This window comes from Chaetodon auriga, chromosome 18, assembly GCF_051107435.1.
Source record: "Chaetodon auriga isolate fChaAug3 chromosome 18, fChaAug3.hap1, whole genome shotgun sequence".
In the NCBI taxonomy this organism is placed as follows: domain Eukaryota; kingdom Metazoa; phylum Chordata; class Actinopteri; order Chaetodontiformes; family Chaetodontidae; genus Chaetodon; species Chaetodon auriga.
The window spans coordinates 8,153,542-8,179,496 of record NC_135091.1 but is presented as its reverse complement, the minus strand read 5'-3'; the positions used below and the strand labels follow the sequence as shown (position 1 = coordinate 8,179,496).

At 46.0% G+C, this 25,955-nt stretch overlaps 3 protein-coding genes across 4 annotated transcripts; all 3 read right to left on the bottom strand.

Moving 5' to 3' along the window:
• Nucleotides 1-193: 193 nt before the first annotated feature.
• Nucleotides 194-8,105, bottom strand: tram2 (translocation associated membrane protein 2). The gene is made up of 11 exons (XM_076756306.1): nucleotides 7,907-8,105; nucleotides 5,930-5,993; nucleotides 5,609-5,718; nucleotides 4,349-4,465; nucleotides 4,159-4,217; nucleotides 2,480-2,564; nucleotides 2,207-2,277; nucleotides 1,885-1,989; nucleotides 1,642-1,785; nucleotides 1,132-1,289; nucleotides 194-1,022 (listed from the first exon to the last, which is right to left on the bottom strand). The coding sequence occupies exons 1-11, from the start codon at nucleotides 8,024-8,026 to the stop codon at nucleotides 946-948; spliced, it is 1,110 nt and encodes a 369-aa protein (XP_076612421.1). The 5' UTR covers nucleotides 8,027-8,105; the 3' UTR covers nucleotides 194-945.
• Nucleotides 8,106-8,275: 170 nt separating this feature from the next.
• xkr5a (XK related 5a) lies at nucleotides 8,276-14,397 on the bottom strand. Its single transcript, XM_076756829.1, has 7 exons — nucleotides 14,145-14,397; nucleotides 12,830-13,013; nucleotides 12,484-12,668; nucleotides 12,152-12,364; nucleotides 11,706-11,875; nucleotides 11,350-11,461; nucleotides 8,276-10,416 (listed from the first exon to the last, which is right to left on the bottom strand). The coding sequence occupies exons 1-7, from the start codon at nucleotides 14,275-14,277 to the stop codon at nucleotides 9,470-9,472; spliced, it is 1,944 nt and encodes a 647-aa protein (XP_076612944.1). The 5' UTR covers nucleotides 14,278-14,397; the 3' UTR covers nucleotides 8,276-9,469.
• Nucleotides 14,398-15,489: 1,092 nt separating this feature from the next.
• Nucleotides 15,490-23,892, bottom strand: prdm1c (PR domain containing 1c, with ZNF domain). Of its 2 annotated transcripts, none has more exons than XM_076756393.1 (7): nucleotides 23,689-23,892; nucleotides 22,030-22,287; nucleotides 20,465-20,584; nucleotides 19,260-19,512; nucleotides 16,812-17,806; nucleotides 16,544-16,672; nucleotides 15,490-16,366 (listed from the first exon to the last, which is right to left on the bottom strand). In XM_076756393.1, the coding sequence occupies exons 1-7, from the start codon at nucleotides 23,713-23,715 to the stop codon at nucleotides 15,815-15,817; spliced, it is 2,334 nt and encodes a 777-aa protein (XP_076612508.1). In that variant the 5' UTR covers nucleotides 23,716-23,892; the 3' UTR covers nucleotides 15,490-15,814. The 2 variants fall into 2 exon arrangements, with proteins under 2 accessions (XP_076612508.1, XP_076612509.1); XM_076756394.1 differs by having other exon boundaries at nucleotides 15,633-16,366; nucleotides 16,812-17,795; nucleotides 19,252-19,512.
• Nucleotides 23,893-25,955: the final 2,063 nt, after the last annotated feature.

The window sequence follows — 25,955 nt, the reverse complement described above, 5'->3', positions numbered from 1 at the left end:
ACTCTTCTTCTACTGGGCTTATATCAAGCAGCTGTCCAGTCAAGCAGGAGACGAGCAATCAGGCAAGAACATTTATGTCCCCTGTGCCACGTAAAACTAACAGAAGACCAGACCATGGCCACTTTTAGCATGCTGCCATTCAGCAAAGTTGTACAAAAATGACTTCAGTTTCAATAAAGTCCACAACTTATTTCAGAAAAATGCATTATTTAATAATGTAATTAACAAAACAATTAAAAGAAAAAAAAAAAAAACATGGAATGGCATGCGCTAATATCCAACATACATACTCGATGCTTATCTGTTAAGTGACCAGTGACAAATGTAGGATTTTAAACAGACAGAAATCATTGGGAGGAGCCCAGGTGACCACTCTATTGGCTGGCCAAAATCCCTTCCCTGACACAGTGGAGGGATAATGTTAAGGCCTGCATACAGTAAGCTCATATCAAACCACATCATCAGCAACATTTTTCTGCTCCAATGGACCAGACGAGAAAACAAGCAAAGCCGGCTCAATGGGAAGAGCTGAAAACAGCTGCAACATCAGACAACGCTACAACCAGTACAGTACTTATGTATGAGGATATGCATCGACACATTCAACACGGACACGCCGTAACGCGTGTGCCGCACGCTGCGTTCACTTTACATTTGAATCATTCTGCATACAATGGTGCTCCTTGGGCTGGGATAGCAGGCTGCATGGGTGTATAAAAAATACTGATATGATGAGAGGAGTAAATGTCTGTTGGGCTCGAGGGATTTCCTTGGATTTCATTTTCCAGCATTCAAGCCTAAGTCTGTAGTGACTGAGTCCCTGTAACAGCTCAGGACACACTCAACACGGAGCACGGTGGCCAGGGGCCGCCGGCTTCCCTGCTGTGCTGATGAGAAACCTCAGCCGGGGCTAAGGCCACTGTTCAGGCCAGTCAGTGCACCGTCTTAGGGGGACTTGAGTTTTTTGGTCCGAGGAGAGGCTCCGTTCTCGGCTTTGAGAACTCCGTTTTCATGGTGACCAACTAGCAGGGGGGACAGAGGTGAAACACGTTTTAGGTAAGGAAGCCACACTGCTGTTAACACTGATGGCGGCACGTTATGAAACATGTCTGAGCGGGTGTTGACACTCACATGAGTCTCTCTTCAGCGGCCGCAGGGCTTGTTTCGTGGCAGCCTTCTTGCGAACGGCCTGTTCGTGTCTGAACTCCCTCCAGCGCCTCAGCTGGAAGCGGATAAACTTCCAGAGGAGCCAAGACTGGGTCAAACATACCAGCAGTAGAACAGTCATCCTGAAGGGGCACAAAGGTAAGAAGATTAGTGCAATTGCGTGTTTGGGGGAAAAGGGCCTGACATTGCGTGCTGAATTAATAAAATAACTTAATGGTCCTGATGTGTGTGTTTATATTAAGGTCTATTTGTCAGTGTGACCTGAGACAACAAGGGGAGCACAGTCTAGTTTGCTCCAGTTGAGTCAAGTCCTGTCAATCATTGTCAAAATTCCTGGCTGCATCCACAGTGAATTAATGTTGTAAAGCAATAAAATGTTCAAAAGTGTGTTTTTTTACAATACAATTGTTACAGTAGCTGTAAATGATACACGAAATGAATCATTATCCACAGGCGTCGGACATAGGTCGTTACCTTATCAGTACAGTGTTGAAGTTGCCCAGCTCCAAGTCCAGGCCCTGGTTCTCTGCGCGAGACAAACCAAACCCGACAGCCAGGAACATCAGGGTCAGCGTGGCCATCCGTGTAAACACAAAGCTGACCGCCCACATGTCAAACCTGAGGCACGGCACAGTGAAAATGTGGTGAGCAGGGAAGGCGCAGAGACAAAAAAAAAAAAAAAAAGTCAAAACCATGAAAACCGGCGAGGAGACTCACATTTTCTGATGGTTCTCATCAGTGAAGTAAAAGAGTCTGGCGATGTGGAAGCCCAGCTCTGACACATACTGGAGGAAGAGGAGCACCAGACCCACACGGCTCATACTGCGCAAAGGAAGGAGAGAGAAGCAGCCAATAGATGAAAAAAAGAAAACAGTCCATGTCGGGTTTCCAGATCATCGTTAACCACATGAGCATTGACAGCATTTGATATAACATGAGCAGTAAAGCTGAGCAGCTGCATACGATCAGCAGCTGATTCAGGGTGTTACTTTTCTCACTATTCGTGCATTTTGTCCAGGTCCCTCTACTGGATGCTTACTTTAACAAATAGGCTGCAGAGATGTGCAGCAGATACAGACAGATGTACTGGAGCTGACGAGAAATCTCCTCCTGAAAAACAAAAACAGCCTTCGTTTGCAAAGTTTCGGCACTCACAAATCCTGGACGTCTTCTGTTCTTCCTCACATAATATGCAGAACGAGCACAAGTCAACACACACACACACACACACACACACACACACACACACACACACACAGCTTATCTAGTCACACTCCAGTACTCCTCCAGTTCCCAGGGCCTGCTTACTGACCTTGCGTACTTTCTGGAAGTAGAGCTCTGGCAAGGCGTGGAGCCAGTAGGCCAGCTGAGTGAGGTAGAAAAACTTCACCTGAAACCTGGAGCAGAGACGCAGACAGACGGAGGGAAAGCAGGAGAAAAGGCGAGAAGGAGAGGCTGAGTGCAGCTCAGACTGCGGCCACAGTGACACATTCCTGGTTTGATTTGTTTGACTGTGAAGCTGTTAAAGAAATAAACCTTGTTAAGCGTAGACACAGCCAAGTAACCCAGCAAACACGTCTGTGTTTAACTGTGTGAAATGAGTTATTTTAATCCCCTCAGCTGACAGAGGAAACTGCTTTTCCCCATTTACATGAATGTATCTGAAATCAGGTGGCTGCCCAAACTGGAGCATAATCAGACTGTAAACTGTACGGTGCATGTTAGCACAGCTGGTTAGTGTGTGTGTGCAGGTTTAGATCACTGTGCATGTAAGACAATGATGATTATTTTGTAGCACTTTGATTCATTTCAACTTATTCTGAACCACTAAAATCTAATAAACTGAGTCTTTGACGGCCTAAAACGACCTCAGTGAAGTTGATATTAAGCGTATGTGTGCACATTCTTAAATCACTTTAAATCAAATTATAAGCATGCTAATTTAGGGATGGGGGGTCTAAATTGGGGCCGACACAGGAAGTAGTCATCGTTGTGCTCTAAAGTGACTAAAATATATGTTAGCACACAAGTGTAGGAGTGTTTTAAAGGTGCAAAGTGTAAGATGAGACTCCAAACAAATAGGGGGCAGCATATCACCAGAGTCACCTCTAACTGCTGCTCATTGCTGTAGCTGTCTTTGGCTGCAGCTACTAGCTGCTGTTTGCTAGTTAGCCCAGCTAGCCGTGCAGCTAGTGGCCTGATTAGCTGCCTGGAGCAGGTCAAACATCTGCAGTGTGTAGAGACAGAATATTTTCACTTCTAATTCAGTGAATTCAGGGTCTATTTCGACAAAGCCAGAGCCGGTGATTGTGGAGCGGTGGAGAGACAAAACGAGGAGGTTTGGGTGAGTTTAACTTTGTTTCTGTTGAGTCTGAATGAAGTGTGTTTTAAGATGTGTTAACTTGGTAATTCAGCGCATATAAGTTTCCTGAAAGAAGGTTTACGGTTGTTGTTGGAAAACAGGTGTGAGAATATGTCCTTTCTTGACATTTCATGAGTTTATTTTGTTTATTTATTAGACAACAAAAAACTAAGACAGCTTGTTAAATGTAACAAGATGGCCGCTCACATACATCTCCCAACTGAAACCACAGGAGCCATACTATCGGAGCATTGCTTGTTGGGGTACAGGCTGGTGTTATGAGACAGGATGGGCCGTTAGCATGCTAACTTCAGTTATTTCTTCACATTCTCTTGATAATATTTGTTAATTTTTGAATGTTTTTAAGCACAAAAATGCTTTCAGCCTCTCAAATGGGAACATTTTTGTTTTTTCTGTAGTATTTCTATGATATTAAACTGAATACATTTGCTTTTTAGACTAAAAACATTTGATTCTTTGGACAAAGGAGTATCTGTGGATACTTCTAATGTTAATCAAGTGCATCTTTAACCTAGAAAAAAACAATCTACAAACATTGCTGTATTCTTGTAGTCACACAGCTCTAAACCTTATGTAAATATGTGGAGTTAGTTCCACATCAGTCATACCTGAGGTGTACGTGGGGATAATTCTCCCAAAGGCTGCTGGGATGCAGGAGATATCCCTCCTGTGTGAAGAAATCAGAGAAAAGGACACTTGATACTGTCGCTCTTTAGTGGGTGATAAGTTTCGAGCATAGAGGCGACACTCCCTGAAGTAGGAAGCTGAAACTGAATATGATTTAAAAGTCTCACTCACTGTTATGAGGATGTAAAAGCTCCACACGCTCGACACCAAGTGAAACACACACAGTTGGCCCGACTCATTAAACTTGGTATTCTTGCTCTTGGAGAGGTGGAGACGCCGGTTCACTTTCTGCAACGTGAACAAAACAACAGGTCATGTGAATGCAGCTGGATCCAGTCATAATGAGTGGCATGTTGACTCTGTCATTGTTGTGCACAAGGAAGTGTCACAGCACTACAAATGTAACTAGGACAAGAAAAGACAGCAGATACTATTTATGGCTGCCGTGAAAACGTTCCTCTGAAGAAGTATTCCTTTCAAGACACTTTGGAAACCGCCGTGATGGTGCAAAAATAAAACATCACTCCTCCTCGCTGGCCTATTTCTAAACAATGACACAAGGGCTCATGCTTTCAGATGGATTAAATGCTACTCTCTCTTCCTGTCTCCTCAGCTCTATCCTAAGAGAACTGGAGCAATGTCAGACTGTTGTCTGATTCAGTCTGAAAACACTCAGTATGCTGCTCGGCTCTGTTCAAAATGTCCTTTTGAGCTCCAGAAAGTGCAGCTGGATGCAAACACCATGCACACTGTATGTATCTCCGTTTTTCTTTTTGCACTCCTTAACTTATTGTGAAGTTTTTTTGTCATGCTTTGACATCCTTTTTTCTTTTTCCTAAGCATGTACACTGAGTGCAGTGTTTAAACTGGAGTCAGATTCCTTGTATGTGTACACAAACTTGGCCAATAAAGCCGATTCTGATTCTGATTAGATATTTTAGGTTTGTTTCTGGTTCATTACCAATCACCAACTATATGAAAATAGAGACAGTGCTTAATTTCTTTACTTGCAATTGTTTTTTTGTTTTTTTTTCCAATTACTTCCTTTCAGTCAGTGCACATCAGGTCAGCTGAACATGCAGCACCGGTAAGGGCACTTGATCAACCCGCACAAGTACAGGGAGAACACACACACACCCAGCACAGAAATGCTCTGCCCCTGCCAGGAAGTGAATCCAGGACCTTCTTCTAGCTGTGAGGCGACAGTGCTGACTGCTGTGTCTCCGTTACTACATATGAGTTTAAACTGGGCATTTCTTTCTAGGAAATTCCTATTTTCCCTCTGATTAACACCAAATTACAAGGAAACTTTCTGGGAAATTATGGTTCGGTGACAAAACAGCGACGTAATGCCAGGGTACATCGCTCTCAGACCTCCAGTGTTATTGCAGTAGATACTGATGCATTGTGCCACAGTGACTGGATACTTACATCCAGGAGATACTCCTGCACCACAGCGTGGAGGATGATGGCGATGAAGAAATAGAAGAGGATGGTGGCGCAGTCCTTCCATCCGTAATGGTAAAACGTCACCTCTCCCTCTATGCACACACAAACACACACAGCAAATGTTTGCAGTCAGAGGGCGTGTTAAAACACACTGGAGCGCTGCAGCCACAATTCAGTGACAGTAATATGATGATGCAGTATGCGGGAACAGCAGAGGAGGAAGTGAAACCGTGGCATGTATGAAGTGCGGAAAACTGAATTCAAATGAGCATTTAGCAAGAAGTCCTCAACTGCACTGCATACCTGGTGATAGTGTGGTGACATTGTACTGAGGCTGAATGAACAGTATGGCCGTCTTGGCTGTTGCCTGGAAATTAGACAAGAGGGTAATTAGCGACATATTTCAGTGTGTGAATGCAGCCTCAAGAGGTCTGTGAGTGGCAGGTGTTTGACCGTGTGGAGGGACAGAGAGAGTGAGGATCCCAGCTTTTCAGAATATATAATGCTGTTTAGAATAATGCCAGTAAATCCTCTTCATGGCATCATAATTGCCTGCTGAGAGCTGAATTCCTTCAGTAATGCTGCTGGGAAAAAAAAAAAATCTGGCATGACAAGGCTTGTATTGGCCTCACAGAGCCTCCCAGATTATTTGATGTGGAGCATCCCCGCAGAGACACGCGTTACAGCGGCGTTTCCCAGCTTTTCTAAATGAAGCAATGTGTAGTGTAGCTGCAGCTGCTCGTCACGGTTTGCAGGGGTAGAGCCATGCATCATCTCACAAGACTAAAGGTTCAAAGCTTCAGCAGATTATTGATTAATCTGTTATTTTTGTAGTTAATTGATTCATTGTTAAGCCTCTACAATGTAAGAAAATAGAGAAAAATGGGCATCACAGTTTCCCCGAGCCCGATGTGATGTTTTAAATGGCTTGTTTTGCCCAACCAACAGTCAAAAAACCCAGAAATATTCACAATACAGCAAAATAAAACGGAGAAAAGCAGCAGATCATCACATCTGAGAAGCTGAAAGCAGAAACATTTAGTCTCAAGCAATCCCATCTTAGTAGATATGATCTTGCACATAATGATTTAAAGGGTCATCCTTCCTGAGACCCCCCTCATGGGACCCCGATGGTCCCCTGGCCCCAGTTTGGGCACCACGGTGTCACCAGTCATTCCCTGCGCGCCGAGGCCACAGGTGGCCTGTCAACGCCGGATTCAAGCTGCTACAGCTCAGTTGTTCTTTTTTTCCCCTGAAACGAGAAATATGAAGGAAATCCCCTTCTTATTTTTTACTCGGCCAGCTGTGTGATCACAAGCAGGGTTCCGGATTGAAACTTCGCTAAATGCTCGGGCGAACTGCGAGTGTTTGTGCGCACGCTGGGGAAGCTGTTAACTAATGACACAGCTAATCAATTAATGAATTCGGTCCCTTTGTGTCGGCGGTGAAATCCCCGCAGGTCAAAGCGCTCTTTAGTTCAGCTGAGCCTACGGCAGCCAGCAGCATCGGCTCAAAGATTGAGACGTGGCAGTTAACTACAACCGTCGAGCTCGCGACGAAAAGGGGAGCCGCTTCCGTATGCGCTTTTCAAAATAAAACTTCCTCGAAGCGCGATGTGCGCCAGAACTCGCTTAACGCAACAGTGATGCTTTTAATTTGAAAGCTGAAAACGCTTCACTTCCTCTATGAACTGCGCTGTCTGTGCTAACTGACAGATCTTGGAATCAATGTTGAAGCGGACTGGAAACTGGAACAAGACGTTGTCAAGAGGGTAAAAAAATGTGACCTTTAGGAAACAAATAAGTGACCTTAAGTTGTTTTGGAGTAGCCACTTATGTGTACACCACGATAGGAGTTTCCAGTTGCATTCCGGTTCAAGAAACTCCTTTAAAATTAAAAGTATACGTTGCAAGACACCGAAAACTTTAACTCAACTAGCAACTAACGTGTAAAGTTTCAGTTTGTTCCCTGCTGTTTTCAGCCGAAACTTTCCGGCTCAGTTTAACATCCTACGTTTCTGCTTTGACTGCGAACAGAGCGGCAACATTCATTGTTCACAAAACCTGTAAAAACTGCAGCGAGCGGCCACCGTATCCGCGAAACTGCTCGCAGATGCAGTCAAACATGCAAGCGCCTTTTTTCTAAAAGGCGAAAAAGCTCCTGTCGACCGAGAGAGAGCCAAATTCACACCAGGTCACATCTCTGAACGTGCAGCAGGCTTTACCATCTTAAAACAGCTGAGTGAGACGGGGGGAAGAAAAGAATCTGAGTTCATCTCACCTCAAACATCAATCCAATCAAAATGAAAATCACCAAACTGAAGACGATGTCGGCATGGTTTTGAATTAAGAACTCCTGGCTGAAGAAAGGGTAACTCTTGTTCCTTCGGCGAAATGCCATGTCAACTCAGTGCTGTTTTCCCTGCTATTTTATAAATCAGAATTTTTCTGACTACGAAGTTCAGGAGTTAACTTTCTCACTGAGCTGCGCATGCGCGGCCTCTTAAAGGGCGAGTGCCATAAATACCTTCTATGGAGCCGTTTACACAATACGCTCAGTTTGAAGCACACGTGTTAAACGCTTACTGACTAATACCATAAATGTAAAAACGCTGATCAAATAACAAAAGACACTCATATTCCAGCCACCTCAATATGTAGGCTATTTATTGCTTATTTAAAGCCACCAGTGGCCTCGCACTTCACAGTTCAAAGTTTCATATATAGGCAGTCACCTAGGAAAGAGAAACCCAGCATCGCTTCACTGCTTTGTCAGTGGATTTCATCCCTTTTACAGAGCAGTAAAGAGCTAAAACATTTGTCCCCTTAGAAATAGCAATCAAGAGCACATAAAAAAGTCACCACGATTACCTCATGAGCATCTTTTCATTTTGTTACACAGAAGACGTTTCAAAGCTTTTTAAAGTCGGTGCCTGAGACATGATTTTTTTTTTTTCAAACACAATGTAAATCCAAAAAACTTTTTTTTTTCATTTTGTAGCAATTACATGGTCAACATGTAAATTAAGTTAAAACATCAAACACAGTTTTGCCAGGTTGACTAGCCCTGCTCGAAGCAATGCCAGTTGATGTGATTATACAAAAAATACAGTGTATTACTCTCTGAGAGGATCGGGGAGTTTTTTTTTGTATGGGAGTAACAAAAAAAAAAATAAAAATCACACCAACAGATGTATGGTACAGAAGATACTTGTGCTTGTAAGAAGCCAACAAAGCTCTGGCTTAACGCTGGTCACACACTCCTACCCCCTTGAGATCTAACTGCTGGCAATTATTAACATGAATAACAGCAGTTTCGGCATGTGATATAGTGATCAACAGTTGTCCGAGATCATAAAACAGCTGCATATTACTTATGTTTTGATATAACTCCTGGCTACTTCTTTAATATACTTACAATCTGGCAGAACCAGTATTTGCTTTTTTTTTTGCACAGTATGGTTTGTGAGGCTTAAAGTTAATCGCTGCCAAAAGAGTTGAACAATGTTGGATGTAGAGAAGTAGAAGGTGTGTCTGAGCTCCGTACACCACCTCTGTGGCTCTTTAATGATCTCCTTTGTGATCACCTCTTTGTGTCGAGCATTTGGGCAAAGCTTTTACAAAATAGCTTATGATTTGAGAAGGCTAGCTTAGCATTATCCCAGAACTGTTGCATAAACCACAAATGCCCCACAGTGTACTAAATATACGGACATATCGAGGCGAAATGTCTGCCAGCCTTCTCATCCTACAGCAGATGAAAAAGCCGCCTTCCGAAAAGCTGGTGTACTCCTTTAACGTTGGATAAGTAGTTGTTGCTATTTCCCTGATGCTGTCTTAAAAGTTAGAAGTTATCGTCGTCATCTCTTCGGGACATTATGAGCTGCCTCCTGGGACCTGTGAGATGAGGGACAGAAGACGGGGAGTCTGGCACTCCAGAGTCTAATTTAGGAGTGGAAGTACAGCGTGGCCCAACCCGGCCCATGAGCCCGCGGATATCTCTGTGAAGGGCTGGATCGCTGGGGATTGAGTTGAGGCGCACCCCCTGTTCCAGACCCCCAGTGTCCCGGTCCAAGCGGGGGTTACTGGCACTGCTGGGAGACTGAGGATCAGCGCTGAAATATAAGGTTGAACTTGACTCTGTAGGGCAGAAGTACGGCTCCGGACTGTCTCCAAACACAGACTTGCCCTCGGGTGAGCTGCGTTTGAAATCTGATGCGGGCGACTCCAGCGGGCTCTCCATCTCCAGACTGTCATCCTCCTCCTCAGGTTGTTCGGTCGACGTGGGCTCGCTGACGCTCTGGAACTCGTCTTTGCAGTCCGAGAGAGGTGCCAGGCCTTTCCCCTGAGACTCGGAGGTGGAGACGCCCCCGCAGCTGCCTCCTGCTGTGATAGTGATGCCCTCGTTGCTCTTAAACTCTTGGTTGTACTCCTCCATGTCCAGTATGGCTGCCGCTCCTCCGGCCCCGTACGCTCTGTTGATCTTCCCCAGGTCTCCCGTTTTCAGAGCCAGGCGGATGAGGAGCCAGTGGTGGTGGTAACAGGGGCAGGAGCTGTTAGGCCGGCCCCCACAGGTTCCGGGGTGCTCCAGCAGAGAACCAGGCACACCTGAGAGGGAGAAACTGCCGTGGTTTTGAATGGAGGGAGCTGGGAGGCTTTTGTCCCCGAGAGAGAAGGAGGACTCCCCTCGTTCTATACACGTGCTGCCCATGTGGTTGTGGTTGGTCCCCTGGGAGATCTCTGTTGACTTGGGGTGCAGGAACCGGTAGTATAGGACAAGAGAGGTAGCGCCTGGGGAGCAGGGGACAGAAATGAGTTGATTTTAGCGCATTCAGGATGTGTTTGTATACATTTTAACAAATGTAGATGCCATATTCCACATTGTTTTCCACAGTTTGAGTGCTCTCATCGTGCCCTCCTCTTCTGCAATGGTTTAATGGCACCTGATAGGAGAATTAGCGCCTCCAGCTGTTTATCTCAACGTGCTGAAAAAATTCGCATAATGGTAGTGGATGGAAGCACGCATTAATTCACATTTTCTGTGACTGATTTTCAGTAAATTGGGTTCAGATTTGCACTCCATGTGGAAACTTGGCAAGTGTTAGAAAGGCCACAACAAGAAAAATTCAAACCCGGTGGGTTTCCATCAGCTGGGCTGAGGCAAATAAACAGTTTCTAAATACAAGGTTCTGATGTCAGGAAAAACATAGAGATATATTTAGTCCAAATCACAGCATAGGGCTGCAGCAGAGCGCTGCATCCACTCTGGTTTTGCCTGAATTAAATTACGGTATTGCATATGGACACGAACAGTAACTGCATAGCATTTACCAGCATCTGACCTTCTCACTTCTCCTGTGATACCCAGCAATCCTTGGGTATCCTGCGTCTCACTGTTTAGTTACCATCATATTCAACTTGAGCAAAATGAGTGAAATAGCAGAATATCCTGGGCACGAATATCCTGAATTTAAGATCCTAAATTTACATCATATCACCAATTACGTTTGTACTATTATTTAACAAGTAGCACTTAATATATACATAGTGTAGTGATGCAGGCAGCTGTGATGCTGCTTACTTTTAGCCCATTTGAATCACCATTGGGGTCGTATTACTCAGAAACCATGAGACGTTTTGACACGAGTCTAATTACAAGCGCTGAACATCAAAACAGGGGAGACAAATCCAAAACCCAGGGAGGGCAGATCGAGAGTGACTCACCGAGGAGAAAGCTACACAGCACAGTGGTGGGAAGGGTCATGCTGTCCCATGATGCTTCGCTGAGGAAGTCGGAGGCGGCCAGCAGCAGAGTGGCATTCTCTATGAGCATGAACTGAAGGAGGAGAGAAGGTCACACCATCAGTCATCTGCGGACAGCTTTACGTCACTGTAAGCTGAGGACGCAGAGGTGAGGATGACAGTGCAAACTGTCTGCCCATGTGTGTGTGTACTGTATACGTGTGTGTGTGTGTGTGCAGCTCCCCTGTGTGCAGGTTGACGAGGCAGTGCTGTACATGGAATACAAAACAGCACACTGAAAAGCCAATGAGAGACAGTTATTTCTTCAGAATCCTTACCGCATAAAAGCTGGCCATGCGGAAGCGCGAGGGTCCGTCTTTGACGTTGAGGAAGACGAAGACGTGGACGAGCCCCATGATGCCGTTAAAGGCGCGCCAACACCAGGGGCCGGTGCAGATGTCCGGCTGCTGCGATACCAGCCAGAAGGAGGCCGTGAGCCAGTGGAAACCTGGAGGTCAACGTAAAAATAGACTAGGAGAGCACACAGGGGATCCATATACAGTGTATCACACTGACGCAGAGTGAAAAACTGGATTAAGAGGACATGCTGCATCACACTGAGGATAACCGCTCATTAACTTCAGTGGACATGAATAAAAATGTGATATGCGTAACATTACCATACTGCAATAATTCATTAGTTCATTGCACCCCTTCTCTTCCTTTCCAAGATGTCAAACTTAAATGTCAGCTACGCAGATCACACACGACGCTTGCTGCTCACCTGCCACTCCGCAGACCCACCAGTTAAAGACTCTGGCAAAGAACATGAGGCAAGTCACCCTTGCACCCAGCATGCCCGCCCTCCACACCAGCTGGCACAACAGGGCAGCTGGAGGCATGGCCAGGTGGCCCGGTCGTATCAGGCAGCAGGCTCTGCTGTACAGCACCAGGGCCCAGGAAATGGACAGCACACACAGCCCGCAGCAATAGGCCACTGAGGGTATAAAACACAAGGAGGGAGTGTGGAAAAAAGACATTATCTCATATTCAGACACCGCCTTGAACAATTTTGTGACAAACAAGACATATAGAGCCACGCTGAGATCAGTTTACCTGGGGACATGATGCCCACATCAGTGGACACAACCACATATGCCTGCAGCAGGCTCTGAGGCAGCGTGAGGACGAGGGCCTCCAGCAGCCAAAGAGCAGCAACATCTGCCTGCTGCATGACGGCAGCTCCAAGCTCGGCCACGGAGTCATGCCTGCGCAACACAGACCTCATGCAGTCCCATAACCTGCCACAAGGGGGAGACAGATACCACAGACGTGATGCACTGTAACCTCCCGGTGAAGCTTTCAATGACAGATTGATATTAATAGAATTCTTTGTGTTCCTGTATATATGGAAATGATGCAGTATTTTATCATATAATACCCTGAGTTGAACAGATCTTACCTTTTGAAGATGCCCAGGTGCAGTATGTGTATGACAGAGAGGTAGCATCGCCTGTCATCGCCATCATCATAGTACCATTTCATACTGAGGAGTTGAACTGCCGTCCCTGGTAGAAAGAGGCCGAGCGTGAGGCCCGCCCACTGCGTCTCCTCATTCCAAAGGTAAAACCCTATACAATAGATCACTAACACACACACACACACACACACACACACACACATACAACAGACACATGCAGATTCAGGGTGGTGTAAGTACTTTGTGTTTCTGTGTAAAGTGGCATTTGTTTGTTTCCAGCAAAGAATGCACATCATTCAGTCCAGTCTGATTCATCATAAAGTCATGCAGGTTTTAAAGGAAACACAGCACGTAAAACCCAGCATCAAATCTGCGGAGAGCTGCAGAGGAATGAAAGAGCACCTTGTGTGAATTTAATTTAAGAGGAGGCTGCTCTAATGAGATGATACAGGCTCCACCAAGACGAGGCCAGACTCCTGGCTTCAACAAAGCCTGCAATTATTTGTCTTTAGTTACACAAGGCGTCCTGCACCGTGAAAATAATGACTTGTCACCAGCCAGAAAGTGCGTCTTGCTGCATCAATCATCTGAACTAACGCTTCATTTTTCTGTGACAGGCTGACTCCAGTGTGCAGCAGCACATTATTTTTATCTTCTGGGAACGGTGTACCTGCTGAAGGCAAAGTCACACTTTGTACCCATACAGTCACCTTGTCTCTTGTGTCCTGCCCTTGCCCCATTGATCTGCTTAGTCAGGGAATCATCACACCTCAGTGCAGAGTCCAGATGTGCACTCACTGAAATACTTCAATAATAAGAGCATTAGTAATAATTCCTATAACAAATTGTTTGTTTTAGAGGGTGCATGGCTGCCAGAGAAATCTAAAATATCATTCCTATCGATATCAAGGACAGTTTTTTGCTGCAGAGGTTAATTGTTAAATTTGATCATTTTCGACTCTATGACCCCTCTGGATGACCTCTGGGGGGTCCTGGGGCCCCAGTTTGGCCACCACAGCTGTTCTAACCGGAGCCGATGTTAAATGTAAAGAACAAACTAGCAAGGTTTGCCAATTCAGCAGTAACGCCTGAGCTGTAGCATCACCATTTGGATTGTCTCTGACCTGAACTGCTTCTGGGAAAGATCCAGCACGAAGCATCATGGCCGAGCAACAGCGTGTTACATTCAGTAAAAACACCCCGCGCACATACAACACCCCCCTGCCCTGTTTTCACATTTCAGCCCACGCCAGCCCCCTAGCAGCCCGCTAGCGACGGGGATTCCATGCCCACTTACGAGCGCTCCGTTCGGCCACGATCACCAGCGCCGACACGCCGAGCAGCGCCGCCTGGCACCACGCTATCCAGCATCCGCTCCGCCGAGCCGCGGACGGCATCCTGCGGGCGACCGCCCCGACTGCGTTTATCATGGTCGGGATCGGCGGGAGAGCGAGTGCGGCGGTGACATTATCCTGGGCATCCTTCACCTCGGCTACATCCGCTGCCTCCTTTCTCCCGCTGCCTGCCCTCCGTCAAAAATACATGACGTCACTGCGCGGGTTGAAAGGAGCGTCAGTTTGCAGACTGTTAGTGCGCGCAGCTCACCTCCACCCACCTGCAAACTGTACCTCCTCTCCATCTCTGAGTGGTCATAATTGGCCTAAAGCTCCGCTGGAGGTACTTATTTCCTCATGATAGATTGATACTGATTGATCAGTCTGAAGTTCCTCCCATACAGATAAAGGTCTGCAGGGTGTGGTGTGTGTGTGTGTGTGTGTGTGTGTGTGTGTGTTTTAATTATTATTATTCAGCAGTCTGTTAACAGATAAATAATATTTTATTGTTGGAGCTTTCTTCTTCCATTTTACCATAGCTGTGGTCACTCCCAGGCCAGCTGGTGGGCGCGCTGTGACCTGATCAGGAGTGTGTCACCGCCGTTGAAGATCCCCTGTAAGTTGTGATCTCCTCTTTTGATGACCGCTTTGAACAATACACAACCTGACACCCTGTTTAAATTGTAATCTGAGGATCCCAGGCCTGCACAGGAAGTCACAGAGCGTGACCGACCCTCTGTCACAATGTGTTATCATATGTTGTGCTTGTGCAGCATTCATAGGTTTTTCTTAGACATGGCTGGAAATGCCTCTCAGAAATAATCTCACACCTTTGTTTTTATATCTCGGAATAAACAGCACAGTCATCTGGTGTGGGTTTACTGTCTGGCAGCTTATTAATACCGAAACTAAAATATGGAAGTGCATGTACAAAATTAGGAGCAGGATCTTGTTAATACTGAAGATGATGAGTGTTGCTTTTTTTTACGGGGTGAAGGGTTCACACTTACTGGTGGTGAGTATCCCCACACTCATAACAGGATGTTTATCTACGTCACCAACTCCCCACGTCAGCGCTCCACACACACACACACACACACACACACACACACACACACACACACACACGAAAGCAAGTTAATATGTTGCACACAAACATCTGAGGTTTCCTCTGTGTTGTTATCTGAACACTTTGCTCACTAACACTAAAAAGTCATGCCTGTACACTGAGTGTCAGTGTAATTACGACACACACACAGAAAACCACAATCTCGCACAGTGAAACCACAAAAAAAGACAAACTTTTTTATGCATAATCACATATTTAGTTGTTGTTCTTTGATGTTCCAGAGATACAAAACAAATAGCATAAAATGTCACAAATCTCTGTTTTTATACATTTTAGATTATTAGCAACAGAATAAATTAACAAAGTCGTTTGCATTAATAAATCAATCAAGCCACTGGTCCCAGGCCGTGCTGGTAAAGTCTTGATTCTTCACACACTGCAGCCTCCGTAGAGAATAGTCTAGGGAATCCATGATTGAGATAAGGCTTTACTTCAAATAGGGCAGTAACAGACAGCTGCTGAGTTGACCTGTAAGGATTATATAGCTGGATTAGCAAGGCTGTCTTAGGGCTCTGATATGCAGCGTGACTCCAGCTTGATGCTGGTTGGATGCAGAGGTAGAGGGCTGCCGTGATGCAGCTGAACGGCAGAACGCTCCTTTGCTTTGCAGATGCTCCGCTCTGTCTCCTCTCTGGCACCGTCCTGGTGGTCGGACGTATGAGTCTCGATCTTCTTTATTAGGTCAACAACATTCCCCTTGTCCTCGGCCTCTGCAGCCATGGCCTCGAGCTGCTCTGCCGCCTCGCTCATGTCAAACCTCTCAATCTCTGAGTTGACTCTGTGTAGTTCCTCTGGCGAGTGTCTGTGGGAGGCCGAGGGGGAGAGAGGGCAGAAGCCTTGGAGGTGCACCTGCAGGCTGCAGTAGTGGAGATAGGCACAGGGACAGCGAGGACACCTGTGAGGTCGTTCTCCGGTGTGGAGGCGTTTGTGGAGCTTGAGGTGGACGAATTGTGTGAAGCGGGCCGGGCAGAGCTTGCACTGGTACGGCCTCTCACCTGAGTGTAGCCGCTGGTGGGTCTTCAAGTTACTAGTGCTACTGAATCGCTTGTGGCACACCTGTGTTGAAACAGAGCCAAGGAGAACATGTTTTTGACTCAGTCACATTTGGTACTGTTTCCCCCTGTTTCCAGTCTTTATGCTGCGCTAAGATAACTGACTGCTGGCTCCAACTACATATTACAAATGTGAGGTTCCCAAAATGTCAAACCATGTCTTTTATGGCTGTAGCCATACCTTGCATTCATGAGGCTTCTCTCCTGTGTGAACCAGGTAGTGTTTCTGCAGGTGGGCCAGCTGAGTGAAGTTCTTACTGCAGGTCTGACACCTGAAAGGACGCTCTCCGCTGTGCACTCGCAGATGCACCTGAGGACAGCATGTCAGAGATGAGTATTTACATTTATTTAATCTGTTAAGCTCAAAATATTGTACAAGTCAGTTTGCAGTCATATATTTAGCTGGTGGCTGCCATCTTTTCCTCCTAATATGATGAAGAAGAACTAACCTTGAGGTTGGACAGCTGCCCAAAGACCTTTCCACAGATGTTGCAGTCATACCGGATCTTTCCATTCTGCCTGGTGAGGGGGTAAGACAGGGTCTTATAGCCAATATTCTGCCCCCCTTGTTTGGTCTTCCTGAGGTCCATTGCATCCTCAGTGTTTCTCTGAGCGGCAGAGGTGGGTTTGGAAGGGAGGCAGTCAGAAAAGGCTGCCATGCCCACTGGTGGTGAGCATCCTCCGGGCGCGAGAGAAGGCAATGCTCTGCGGAGTGAGGTGACCATGGATGAGGCACTGGATGTGGCAGGTATGGGGAAGTCTGCATTGACATTGCTGGGAGGACAGTGTTTGAAATCTCTGAGGTCATCTGAGGGCATCCTGAGGTAGTTTGTCCTTTTGGATGTGAGGTCCTTGTTGTCTTTGTGCTCACTGGTTGGTGAAAGAATGAGGTCTTGTTTGGTGTTGGATAGTGCAAGTGCCAAGTCTTTGTGTGCATTGGCCAGAGGATGGAGGAAGTGTGCATAGCCGTCAAAAGGCAGTAAATGAGATGAGAGTGCTAAGTGAGGCTTCAGTCGATCACTGTAGTATGGGTATGAGTGAGGTAGAATGCTGTTAAGGCCGAGTGAGTAGTGAGGCAGCAGATAGGGGGCGTGCCTCAGAGCAGGATGGACTCGATCAGGCACAGATGGCTCTTGGTAAGGTTTGGCTATAACAGGGCCTTGACTGTGCTGAAAGGTGAAGTGCAAATTGGAGGGGACAGGACTACTTAAAGCTGGCCTTTTGGCAGCTGGAGGGCTACCGCATGGCAGAGATGGTAGAGTTGCATATGTGTGGCCATGGATAGGTTCTGAGTGTGGCTGGATTGGGTAGACAACACGTGGGCACAGGGGAAAAACGGTCTGAGACGGAGGTCTTCTGGGGCAGGTTGTCAGGGATTTGGAAGGCTCCTTTCTGAGAATTTCAGAGACGCTGTGTCCTCGTTTCCCTGTTGTCTTCTCCTGTTCTGTGGGACAAATGAACAATAGAGACATGATATCAGAAACAGGAGAAATCATTTTAGCAACAGTGTCATCGTTCGGTTGAGTGATGCATACACTCATGACATTGACGTGATCACGCAAGTTCCTGGTTGAGGTCATTGTGCATCTTTACTTTCGGTCCAGCCTGTTGACTTATGCTTTAAAGACTATAAGATCTGTGATCTGTCTCCCAAACTTGCCCTGGTTCTCTATGAAAGTAGTCACCGCATGTGAAACACAAGGCATCTGATCAGGAAACAGATAGTGTGGAGTTACCCGGTACAGTATGTTATTTGCATTAGAGAGCTGGCCAGATGTAAGTATTTTCCATCACAAGCGGGACAGGATACACAGAATAAGAAACTGCTTTTTATCTGAAAGTGACTGATGACCCACAGATTTCACCCAGACATAAATAATCCTAAAAAATGCTTCATGGAGTGGAAAATATACCACTGACAGCACATCCACTGACCTCTAAATTCTATTTATTTTCCCCTGAATTGTCCACATGAGTCACATTTATGAAATCTTGATCCAAATCTGGATTTAATCTGAGCAAATCCTTCAACTTTATACCCAAGAAGTCACGAGGAGAGATTCTACTTCACTGACTTCAGAATAGAGACAAAGGACACGAGCTGACAAACAGAGGAAAACAAAATACAGAAGTATGCTTGTACATTTCACCTACTCTTGGATGAATTAACCACAGCCCTCTCAAACATAGAGTAACCCCTATCGACTGTGTACTCCCCTGTGTCACCCATCCCCCTCTCCTGAGAGGCCAGCTCTCAGCAAACAAACAGCCAACACTCAGTGAGATATCAATCTGTCAGCGGGCCGCCTTGTCAGGAAGTTCAAGTAGTCACTGGAGCGCTTCCTACCTCTCTTCCTCCTTAAGAGCCAAATAAATAAGGGGAGTCATGCCAGAATGCTGTCAGCACCTCAGGCAGCCTCTTGTGTGCGAGCATGTGTGTGAGCCTGAGTATTTTGTGCATGCGGTCTCTCTGCTAGCATGTGCGCTCTTTGTGTTTGTGAATGAAAGCCAAATGCTTTGTGTGTCAAAGAGCTGCCAGCTGTGTTTCTATGTGGAGTTAAAGAAAAAACTGAAACAGTGCCTAAAGTCCTGATATTGGGCTCATCTTACTCAGGTACTATAGCTATACCTGGAGCCAGAGCCTCTCTGCTTTCAGGACTCCACTCTCCTCCTTTGTCTCCAGCCTCAACAAAAGGGCTGTGGGTGTGACTGAGTAACTTCTTAAACACCCACACAAAGAGCGCACCGGCCGGCCGGCACTTTGATTTGGGGCCTTACTCCACAATGACAGATATGTCTCAAAGCCTGGGCACAAGAACAGTTCCTGTTACCTAAAGGTGTCCAGAAACAGTCCTTGCACCTTCCTAAATGGAAACTAATGCAACTCACACACTTACCAGTACTGTCAATAGCCAGTTGGCCCAGTGGAGGGTAGCTACAGCGCTGTGCGAATTCAGGGCAGTACCACACCAGAAGCTCCTGGCCCGGCTGAAGCGGTTTGATGGTGTAGAAATAGATGTCCAAACCGTTCTGACATGCAACCAGGTTCTGCTCCTCCACAGCACAAGCTGGGTTGACATAGCGCATCCAGTTGCTCCGCTCCTCATTCAAGCCATCTAGGATGTGGTGTAAATGCCCCTCCAAGAAGACCTACAGTGTGAGAGGTAAGACGATGAGAGTCCGTTCAGTTGACAATGACAAATCATGATCGTGACATGCTCTGAATCTGAAACCATGATGTCAGGTTTCCTGGTGCCTTTATGGTAAATACTGTATGTTCTTTCAGCTGAGAGTAGCATCTAGATGTTCAAAACCCTGAACAAGAATTTCACTGTATGACTGGATTGTAGTATTGGGTTTACTATCTCGCCCACTGACACTCTCACCTGTCGCCTTAGCGGTGGAATCGTCACTGCATCTGCTGACCTTTTAAAAAGCAATTTAAATCTGAGCTTATTTAGTCACTCCTCCCTCTCTTTAGGTCTATAAAACTGAACTTTCTGCTGTCTGCTCTTCACCCAATTATGGCTGTCGCAAGCTTTGGTCGGACTTGCATGATTTCAAGGCTGCTGACTCTAAACCGTAAGGTCACACAGACGCTTGTGTGTAATGGAAGATGTCCTGATGCGGCTGACTTGTAACATAGCAGTTCTCAGGCTCAAAGCCACTTCCTTGCTTAGTCAGTGTGAGAGTTTGTGAATCTGGAGAAGTGCGGACATGTGTATGGTGTATTTACTGGCAGTGATAACACTGCCGAGAGAAGCGGAGAGAGAGGAGAACCGCTGCGTCACTGAAACCAAACAGCTGTCTGTGTGGCCTCAGACAGCCATGCAGAGCACTGGCAAGGCATGCATGCACATTAAACCCATCTGATCTAGCTGCATTTAAAGATAGGCCAGCACTGGCAAGCAGAGTCATACTTTCACAGGATGTCAGACGTTGACCACAACTGCTAACTCGTGCCACACCACAGCCACAGCAGCGTCTCCAGATGGAGATACAGGATGTGAGCGCTTTTTAAACACACACACACACACACACACACACTGATGAATTTCACATGCAAACACACAATCTAGAGACTCACATGCAGCCCACTTACCCTCCAGAAGTACTTCCTGTCAGCATCTTTCAGTAGCGTTTCATTGGTGTAGCTTTCCCCCACCACAGGGCCAAAACGCGTCCCCTTTGGAATCAGCTCCTTACTGGTCACCCCGAGCACCTGTTCGGCAAGCAGGACATGAAATCATCAAACAACAGAGTAGCTCGCAAATTGGAGGCCCGAGGAAGCGGTCGGATGCACTCAGGGTTGAAAAACATAATTAGAGGGATGAGATTCTTGGGAATACAGCCTTTCTTATCTGACTCTCCACCCTTGGCTTGTTTCTTGGTGATTAACAAAAAGGATCAGGTCAATTCACTGGAAAATTGTCCCCAGAGAATGACAGTCTCCAGAAAAAGGAAATAATTAACCAAGCAATTACATGTTATTATTGTCATATATTTGCTGCAAAGACAAATCTTTTGCCGAGAAAATAGGCTGTGACAGAATGTGTCCGCTCCTTCACACGCTGAATATTTCATAAGCCAATAGCCTGACTTATCTTTAGTTTCTCTACCATATTAAAATTTCACCACTACTCTTGTTCGGTTACCTCCAGGTGTGAAACTCACCCCTCTGTCTCAAGCCTCCAGGGTGTGGAAGAGAGTATAAGGTGTCACAGGCACACCCGGACCAGTCAACTGCACCTTGAGCTCCGTGCTCAGATCCCCTAAAGCAATACTAATGTGCTCTCTCTTTCATCTTGGAGCAATACTGGCATGGTGTCTGCCGCTGTGTCAACCGCTGCATGCTCAGCCACAGTGTTTCTCCACTTTTATTTATCCTTGCTTTCAGTGGCTTTGTCTGAGCTCCATTTGAGGTGCCCTTGTGTCACAGATTACTGTAACATATCCTGCTCTTTGCTCTTCCTTCAACAAGGCTCCAGACAGACCTCATTAAAAGGTCAAGGCGGTAGTACAGGTATTTTGCTAAAGACGTCTGCTTCCTCTGATCTCGCCTGACTGCTATTTCTCAGGTCCAGAGGCTCAACCTGAATCTTACTTGAGTGTTTCCTTTTCATGAATAGTCACCTGGGTTAATCTTTTATCATTTATCTCCCTCACTACTTGTGATTTCCTAGCCCTTGTCCATCCAGTTAAACATGAACTAACATCCACTTTAAATCGCTGTAATTGCCACACATTCAATCCAGAAGATCGTTTATGGCGTTATCCATAAGGAGGGTGCTCCACTTTACAGTGTAATTGTGTCCTGGGACAAAGGGTTGGGAATCTGAGGTAGCTACTAATCATAGAGACCCCGGGCTGTGTGCTGAGGGGGGCTTGCCTCTCTCTTTGGAAAAGGAAAGGCTGAAATTAGACAACAACATGTCAAGTACTTCCCGCCTGAGGATGGACGAGTGGATGGAAGGATGTTGGCGTGACGCAAAGACTCGGCGGGTTACACAAAACGTAAACAACTACAGCACATGCTTAGGCACTTAGATATGTAAGGGGTTTGTTTTTCTGCATCATTTTCCTGCTTTGGTTGTAAAAAAAACAACTCCTTTATGCTCCACTTTCTTGGACAATTTGAGTAACACGCAAACAAGGAAGTGTGCTTACCTCTGCAGAGTTGTGACAGCGTTTCAGGGCCAGGTTTCTGGGTAAGGACCTCTCAGCTTGTGTCCGGCCGTTGTTTTCAGACTCTTCCTCCAGAGGTTGGTCCTTCACGATGTAAGTGCACTTCTCCTCAAAGTCTGCTTCTCTCCATGACGTCATGTCCACGTCCTGCGTTTCTGGCATCGCTGCTGTTATGATCCCTGAGCTTGGCGGTGACCTTTCTGAGGTTAGCATCGCTGTGGTGCACTGAGAGGGCGAGGCCTAAACAAAAGATGCAGACATAAAGTAGGGAAACGTGTTGCGAAATAGATGAGTCCGGCTTTGAGGAGACACCTTTTTAACTTTTCCCTTTGTGTCACAATTTAAGGGAAAAACACAGACAATACAAGCAACAGCTGAAGTACCAAGGGAAGTCAGGTTTTGAATGGAGCTAAAATTAGACTCCAGAGTGCAAGATGTGACACAGAGGAGGCAGCGGCAAGATGGGGATGTTACGGAGGAGGAGAAGCGGCGGAGAATCTAACTTTCCCATCCACTGCTACCACCGGACAAACAAACTTCAAAGTGGAACCTTCATGCTTGCTGCCCCATTGCCCCCACTGTCTCACACATCCTGTGACTCTCCAAATCACAGCCCCTGGGCTATAAGGGAGGTTCCTGTGCACGTCAGCCCCGGAGCAGGACCACTTTCACAAGGAAATAAGCGCTCCCAGTGAATCGACCAGACTTCCTCTGAACTGCCTGGGACTTGGCTCTCAGCCAGGTCCAAACTCTTTCTCTTTCTTTCTGTCTACCCCGCTACTGTCCCTCCCTTCTCAGGAAGATTGTCGTCAGGTACCTCAGCTCTGACAAAGGCTGAGCGCCCCGACTGACGGGATGAAACAGTGAAGTAGTGAAGAGTGAAAGAGAAGAAGGCTTGTGATTAGCAGACAATGCTCAGAACTTCCTTTTTCAGACTCATCAGTTTGTCTCTCAGATAGTGACAGATAAGGTCTTGCGGCTGGTAATATTTAGTAAGCGCTCATGTGACTTGTGTTTTCTCCTGAAGTGAGACCAAACTCAACTCAAAACTTAACTGAAAACTTCCTAAATCCTGCACAATCACATGTGAACAAAGCTTTGCCAAGATGTCCCTTTTTGATGTTCTTTAAAGGGTAAATCCTTCAAAACTCACTCAAAAATCTGACATACATATGAAACCGTGGCTCATGCTCTGCAGTGACAGAAAGTTATTCTGCGGGGAGAAGAAAAAAACAAAAAGGAGGCAAATAAAAGTGCAGAGAGATGAGATTTATGGACGATGTTTCACCCTATTCTTCTCTGAAGTGTGTCACCGCAACTGACTCGGAATGACTGTCACAAGCACGACAGCTCAGTGCGAAACCATCAAACCAAGTGACACAGCATAAAAAATATTTTCAAAATCAAGACATGAGTCACGGACGCCCAGCTGTGGCTCGCACGACTACCATGTAACAGGTTGACTCTAGAAAGCACTCTTCACCTTACTTTGACGTTACCTTTCGCGTGACAGTGTTGTCATGCAAATACAAATGAAAAAATCACTAAAAAAAAAAATTAACTCCAATTCATACTCATAATTAGCACAATCTCTATTTGCCATCAGAATAAGATGATTTGAGAAGGATGTTGCACACTTACTGTGAAGCCTTTGGAGGAGCCACACATAGGGCAGGCTGTCAGTGCCCTCCTTGAAAGCTTGAGCGTCTGTGAGCAACCGGTGGCTGTTCTCTGTCTCTTGTCCTCTGTCGTCCAGCCGCGGTATCCTGTGTACCTGTGTGTGACGGACGGCGCGACTGAACACTTGAGCGTGTGCCTCTTTCTCTTGCTTCTTGCATGGGAGGAGGGAAGGTGTGTGTTTGAGACAGAGAGAGAGCGAGAGAGAGAGAAATACACTCCCTTTTCCTCTGTAGTGCTCCCTCCCCCTCCTCCCCCTCCTCCCCTTTTGCCCCATGACTCCTCCTTGGACTGCTTGTGTGTGTGTGTGTGTGTGTCATTCTCCTGCCCCGGGGCGTGAGGCTTTCTCCAGGGGGGTGCAGTGGCTGTCACACAGCTATGTCCGGATCAGACAAATACATCTTCATTTTCTGACAGTCACCCACTTCATCTTTGGACATACCTGTGTTGTGATTGGATGTCAAGGACACAGCACAGAGGAGATGAGGTCATTTGTGTAGCGTGAAGGAAGCATTTCAAATCAATTCAATTTAAGATTTTAACATGGGAGCTTGTGTAGGACTAAATGCAGCAGACTGTTTTGTCACCACATAGAGAGGAAGACAGTTCCTGGAATAATGGTTCTTAATCTTGACTGTCGTGCTTGAAGAGTCAAATTTGGCCAGTTTCCTCTGTATCTTCTGCAGCTTGATCAGATTGTCAGTTTAAAATGACTAAAATGCAGCTTGTAAAGTGACACTTTGCGAATATGAAGAAATTCAATATCCAACTGTTCATCACAGCAACAGCTGCAACATTTCCACTCTACGTATGAGTGTTGCCTGTTTGACTCACTGCTACAGAAACCATGGAGCTTCAGAGAGAAGAGAATTAAGACAGAACTGTGTGAAACTTACCAAAATTAGATTTTCGTCAGAGTAATACTGGGAATACAGTGATCAGCATGAAGTCTTGAACACATAATCTTCCAAAAAAAGAAGCACTTTTTTAGTCTCCTGTAAATCAACAAATTGAGTATAAACAACAAAAATTTGGGGTGAAAATTAGGGTTAAGACTAATGTTTATTTTCCTCAGTGATTAATCTGACAATTATTTTCTCAATTAATTGTTTGGTCGATAAAGCATCGCAATACCATAGAGCACAAGGTGATGCCATCAGCAGCCCAAAATTTGATTTAAGAGAGAGAAACGAAACTAATTTTCACATTTAATAACCCAGACTGTCAAATGTTTTGGCTTTTGTACTTGAAAACTAGCTGATTAATGTTCTTTCTACTGACTGCAGCTCCTGTTGAAATCGACAATAATAAGAATTTCCTTTGGCTTAAACACACAAGTGCAATATTGGGACACTGTGATAGACGGTTTACACTTTGTAGTCCCGCCCAGAAAACATTTAGACTATTGAACTAAGATGAATTAAGAACTTTTATCTCCCGGCCTCCAGGCTTTTGGGTTAATCTTGGTCTTAATTAACTCATTCAGCATCGTTCTTAAAAAAGAGCTGCTAATGCTCAGCCACTGAGAAGAGCTGGAACATGCCATCACTTGAAATGAAAAATAAATGAAAGGAACGGTCTGTTTTCTGGTGCACGCAGGCGTGTTTTCATCCTGTGTTTTGCCTTTCAGGAGACATGTGTCCAGCTGTCCTTCTGTAGTGCTCAGTGGGGGTGAGATCCACAATGTGTTGATACTTGTGACATGCTGTAAGTTTATCTGTAGCCCGGCTTTCACCCCGGTCTGCTCTCCCCTTGTTCTTTTCTCCAAAGGCAACATTTGGCTTGGCACACCGCCAGCCAGTGTAAGAATTGCCTGAGTTTTCAGACCCGTCACCCACGCGCTTGACACGCGACATACTGTGAACAACAGCCTTGAATGCTTATCTGTGTGCTTGTTTCCATTGCGTTTGCCAGGGACACTGTTCTCATTCACTTTCTCCACTTCAGAGAAGTTCGCATTGCATTGCTGTGTGTCAAGTGGATTCTGCTCCATGCAGACTCTCCTTCGTTTCTGTGGTGTTTTGTCCTCCTTTTCATACTTCCTGTCCCACTCATCACACCTGACCAAGCTACTAATTACGGCTGCTGACATGAGCCACCATGTAATTTAAAATCCACTTCTCTCAGGCTGTGTCGCTCTCTCTCGGTGCCTTCAGTCATCTCATTCATCACCTTCCATTCAGCTCTCCACTCCTCCACCTCCTCCTCTTCCTCTCTATCAGAAGCGTCTC

Bases quoted from the DNA above. Each gene is read 5' to 3' on its own strand.
- tram2 (XM_076756306.1), bottom strand. From the start codon at position 8,026: ATGGCATTTCGCCGAAGGAACAAGAGTTACCCTTTCTTCAGCCAGGAG. The intron at 5,994-7,906 runs GTGAGATGAACT...TCTAATTTCCAG, and splicing joins TGATTGGATTGATGTTTGAG to GCAACAGCCAAGACGGCCAT. The intron at 5,719-5,929 runs GTATGCAGTGCA...GTGTGTGCATAG, and splicing joins TGTCACCACACTATCACCAG to AGGGAGAGGTGACGTTTTAC.
- xkr5a (XM_076756829.1), bottom strand. From the start codon at position 14,277: ATGATAAACGCAGTCGGGGCGGTCGCCCGCAGGATGCCGTCCGCGGCT. The intron at 12,669-12,829 runs GTAAGATCTGTT...CCCTTGTGGCAG, and splicing joins CACCTGGGCATCTTCAAAAG to GTTATGGGACTGCATGAGGT. The intron at 10,417-11,349 runs GTGAGTCACTCT...CCTGCTCCCCAG, and splicing joins GCTGTGTAGCTTTCTCCTCG to GCGCTACCTCTCTTGTCCTA.
- prdm1c (XM_076756393.1), bottom strand. From the start codon at position 23,715: ATGTGTGGCTCCTCCAAAGGCTTCACA. The intron at 17,807-19,259 runs GTAAGTGTGTGA...TTTGTCCCACAG, and splicing joins ACTGGCTATTGACAGTACTG to AACAGGAGAAGACAACAGGG. The intron at 16,367-16,543 runs GTATGGCTACAG...GTTTCAACACAG, and splicing joins AGAAGCCTCATGAATGCAAG to GTGTGCCACAAGCGATTCAG.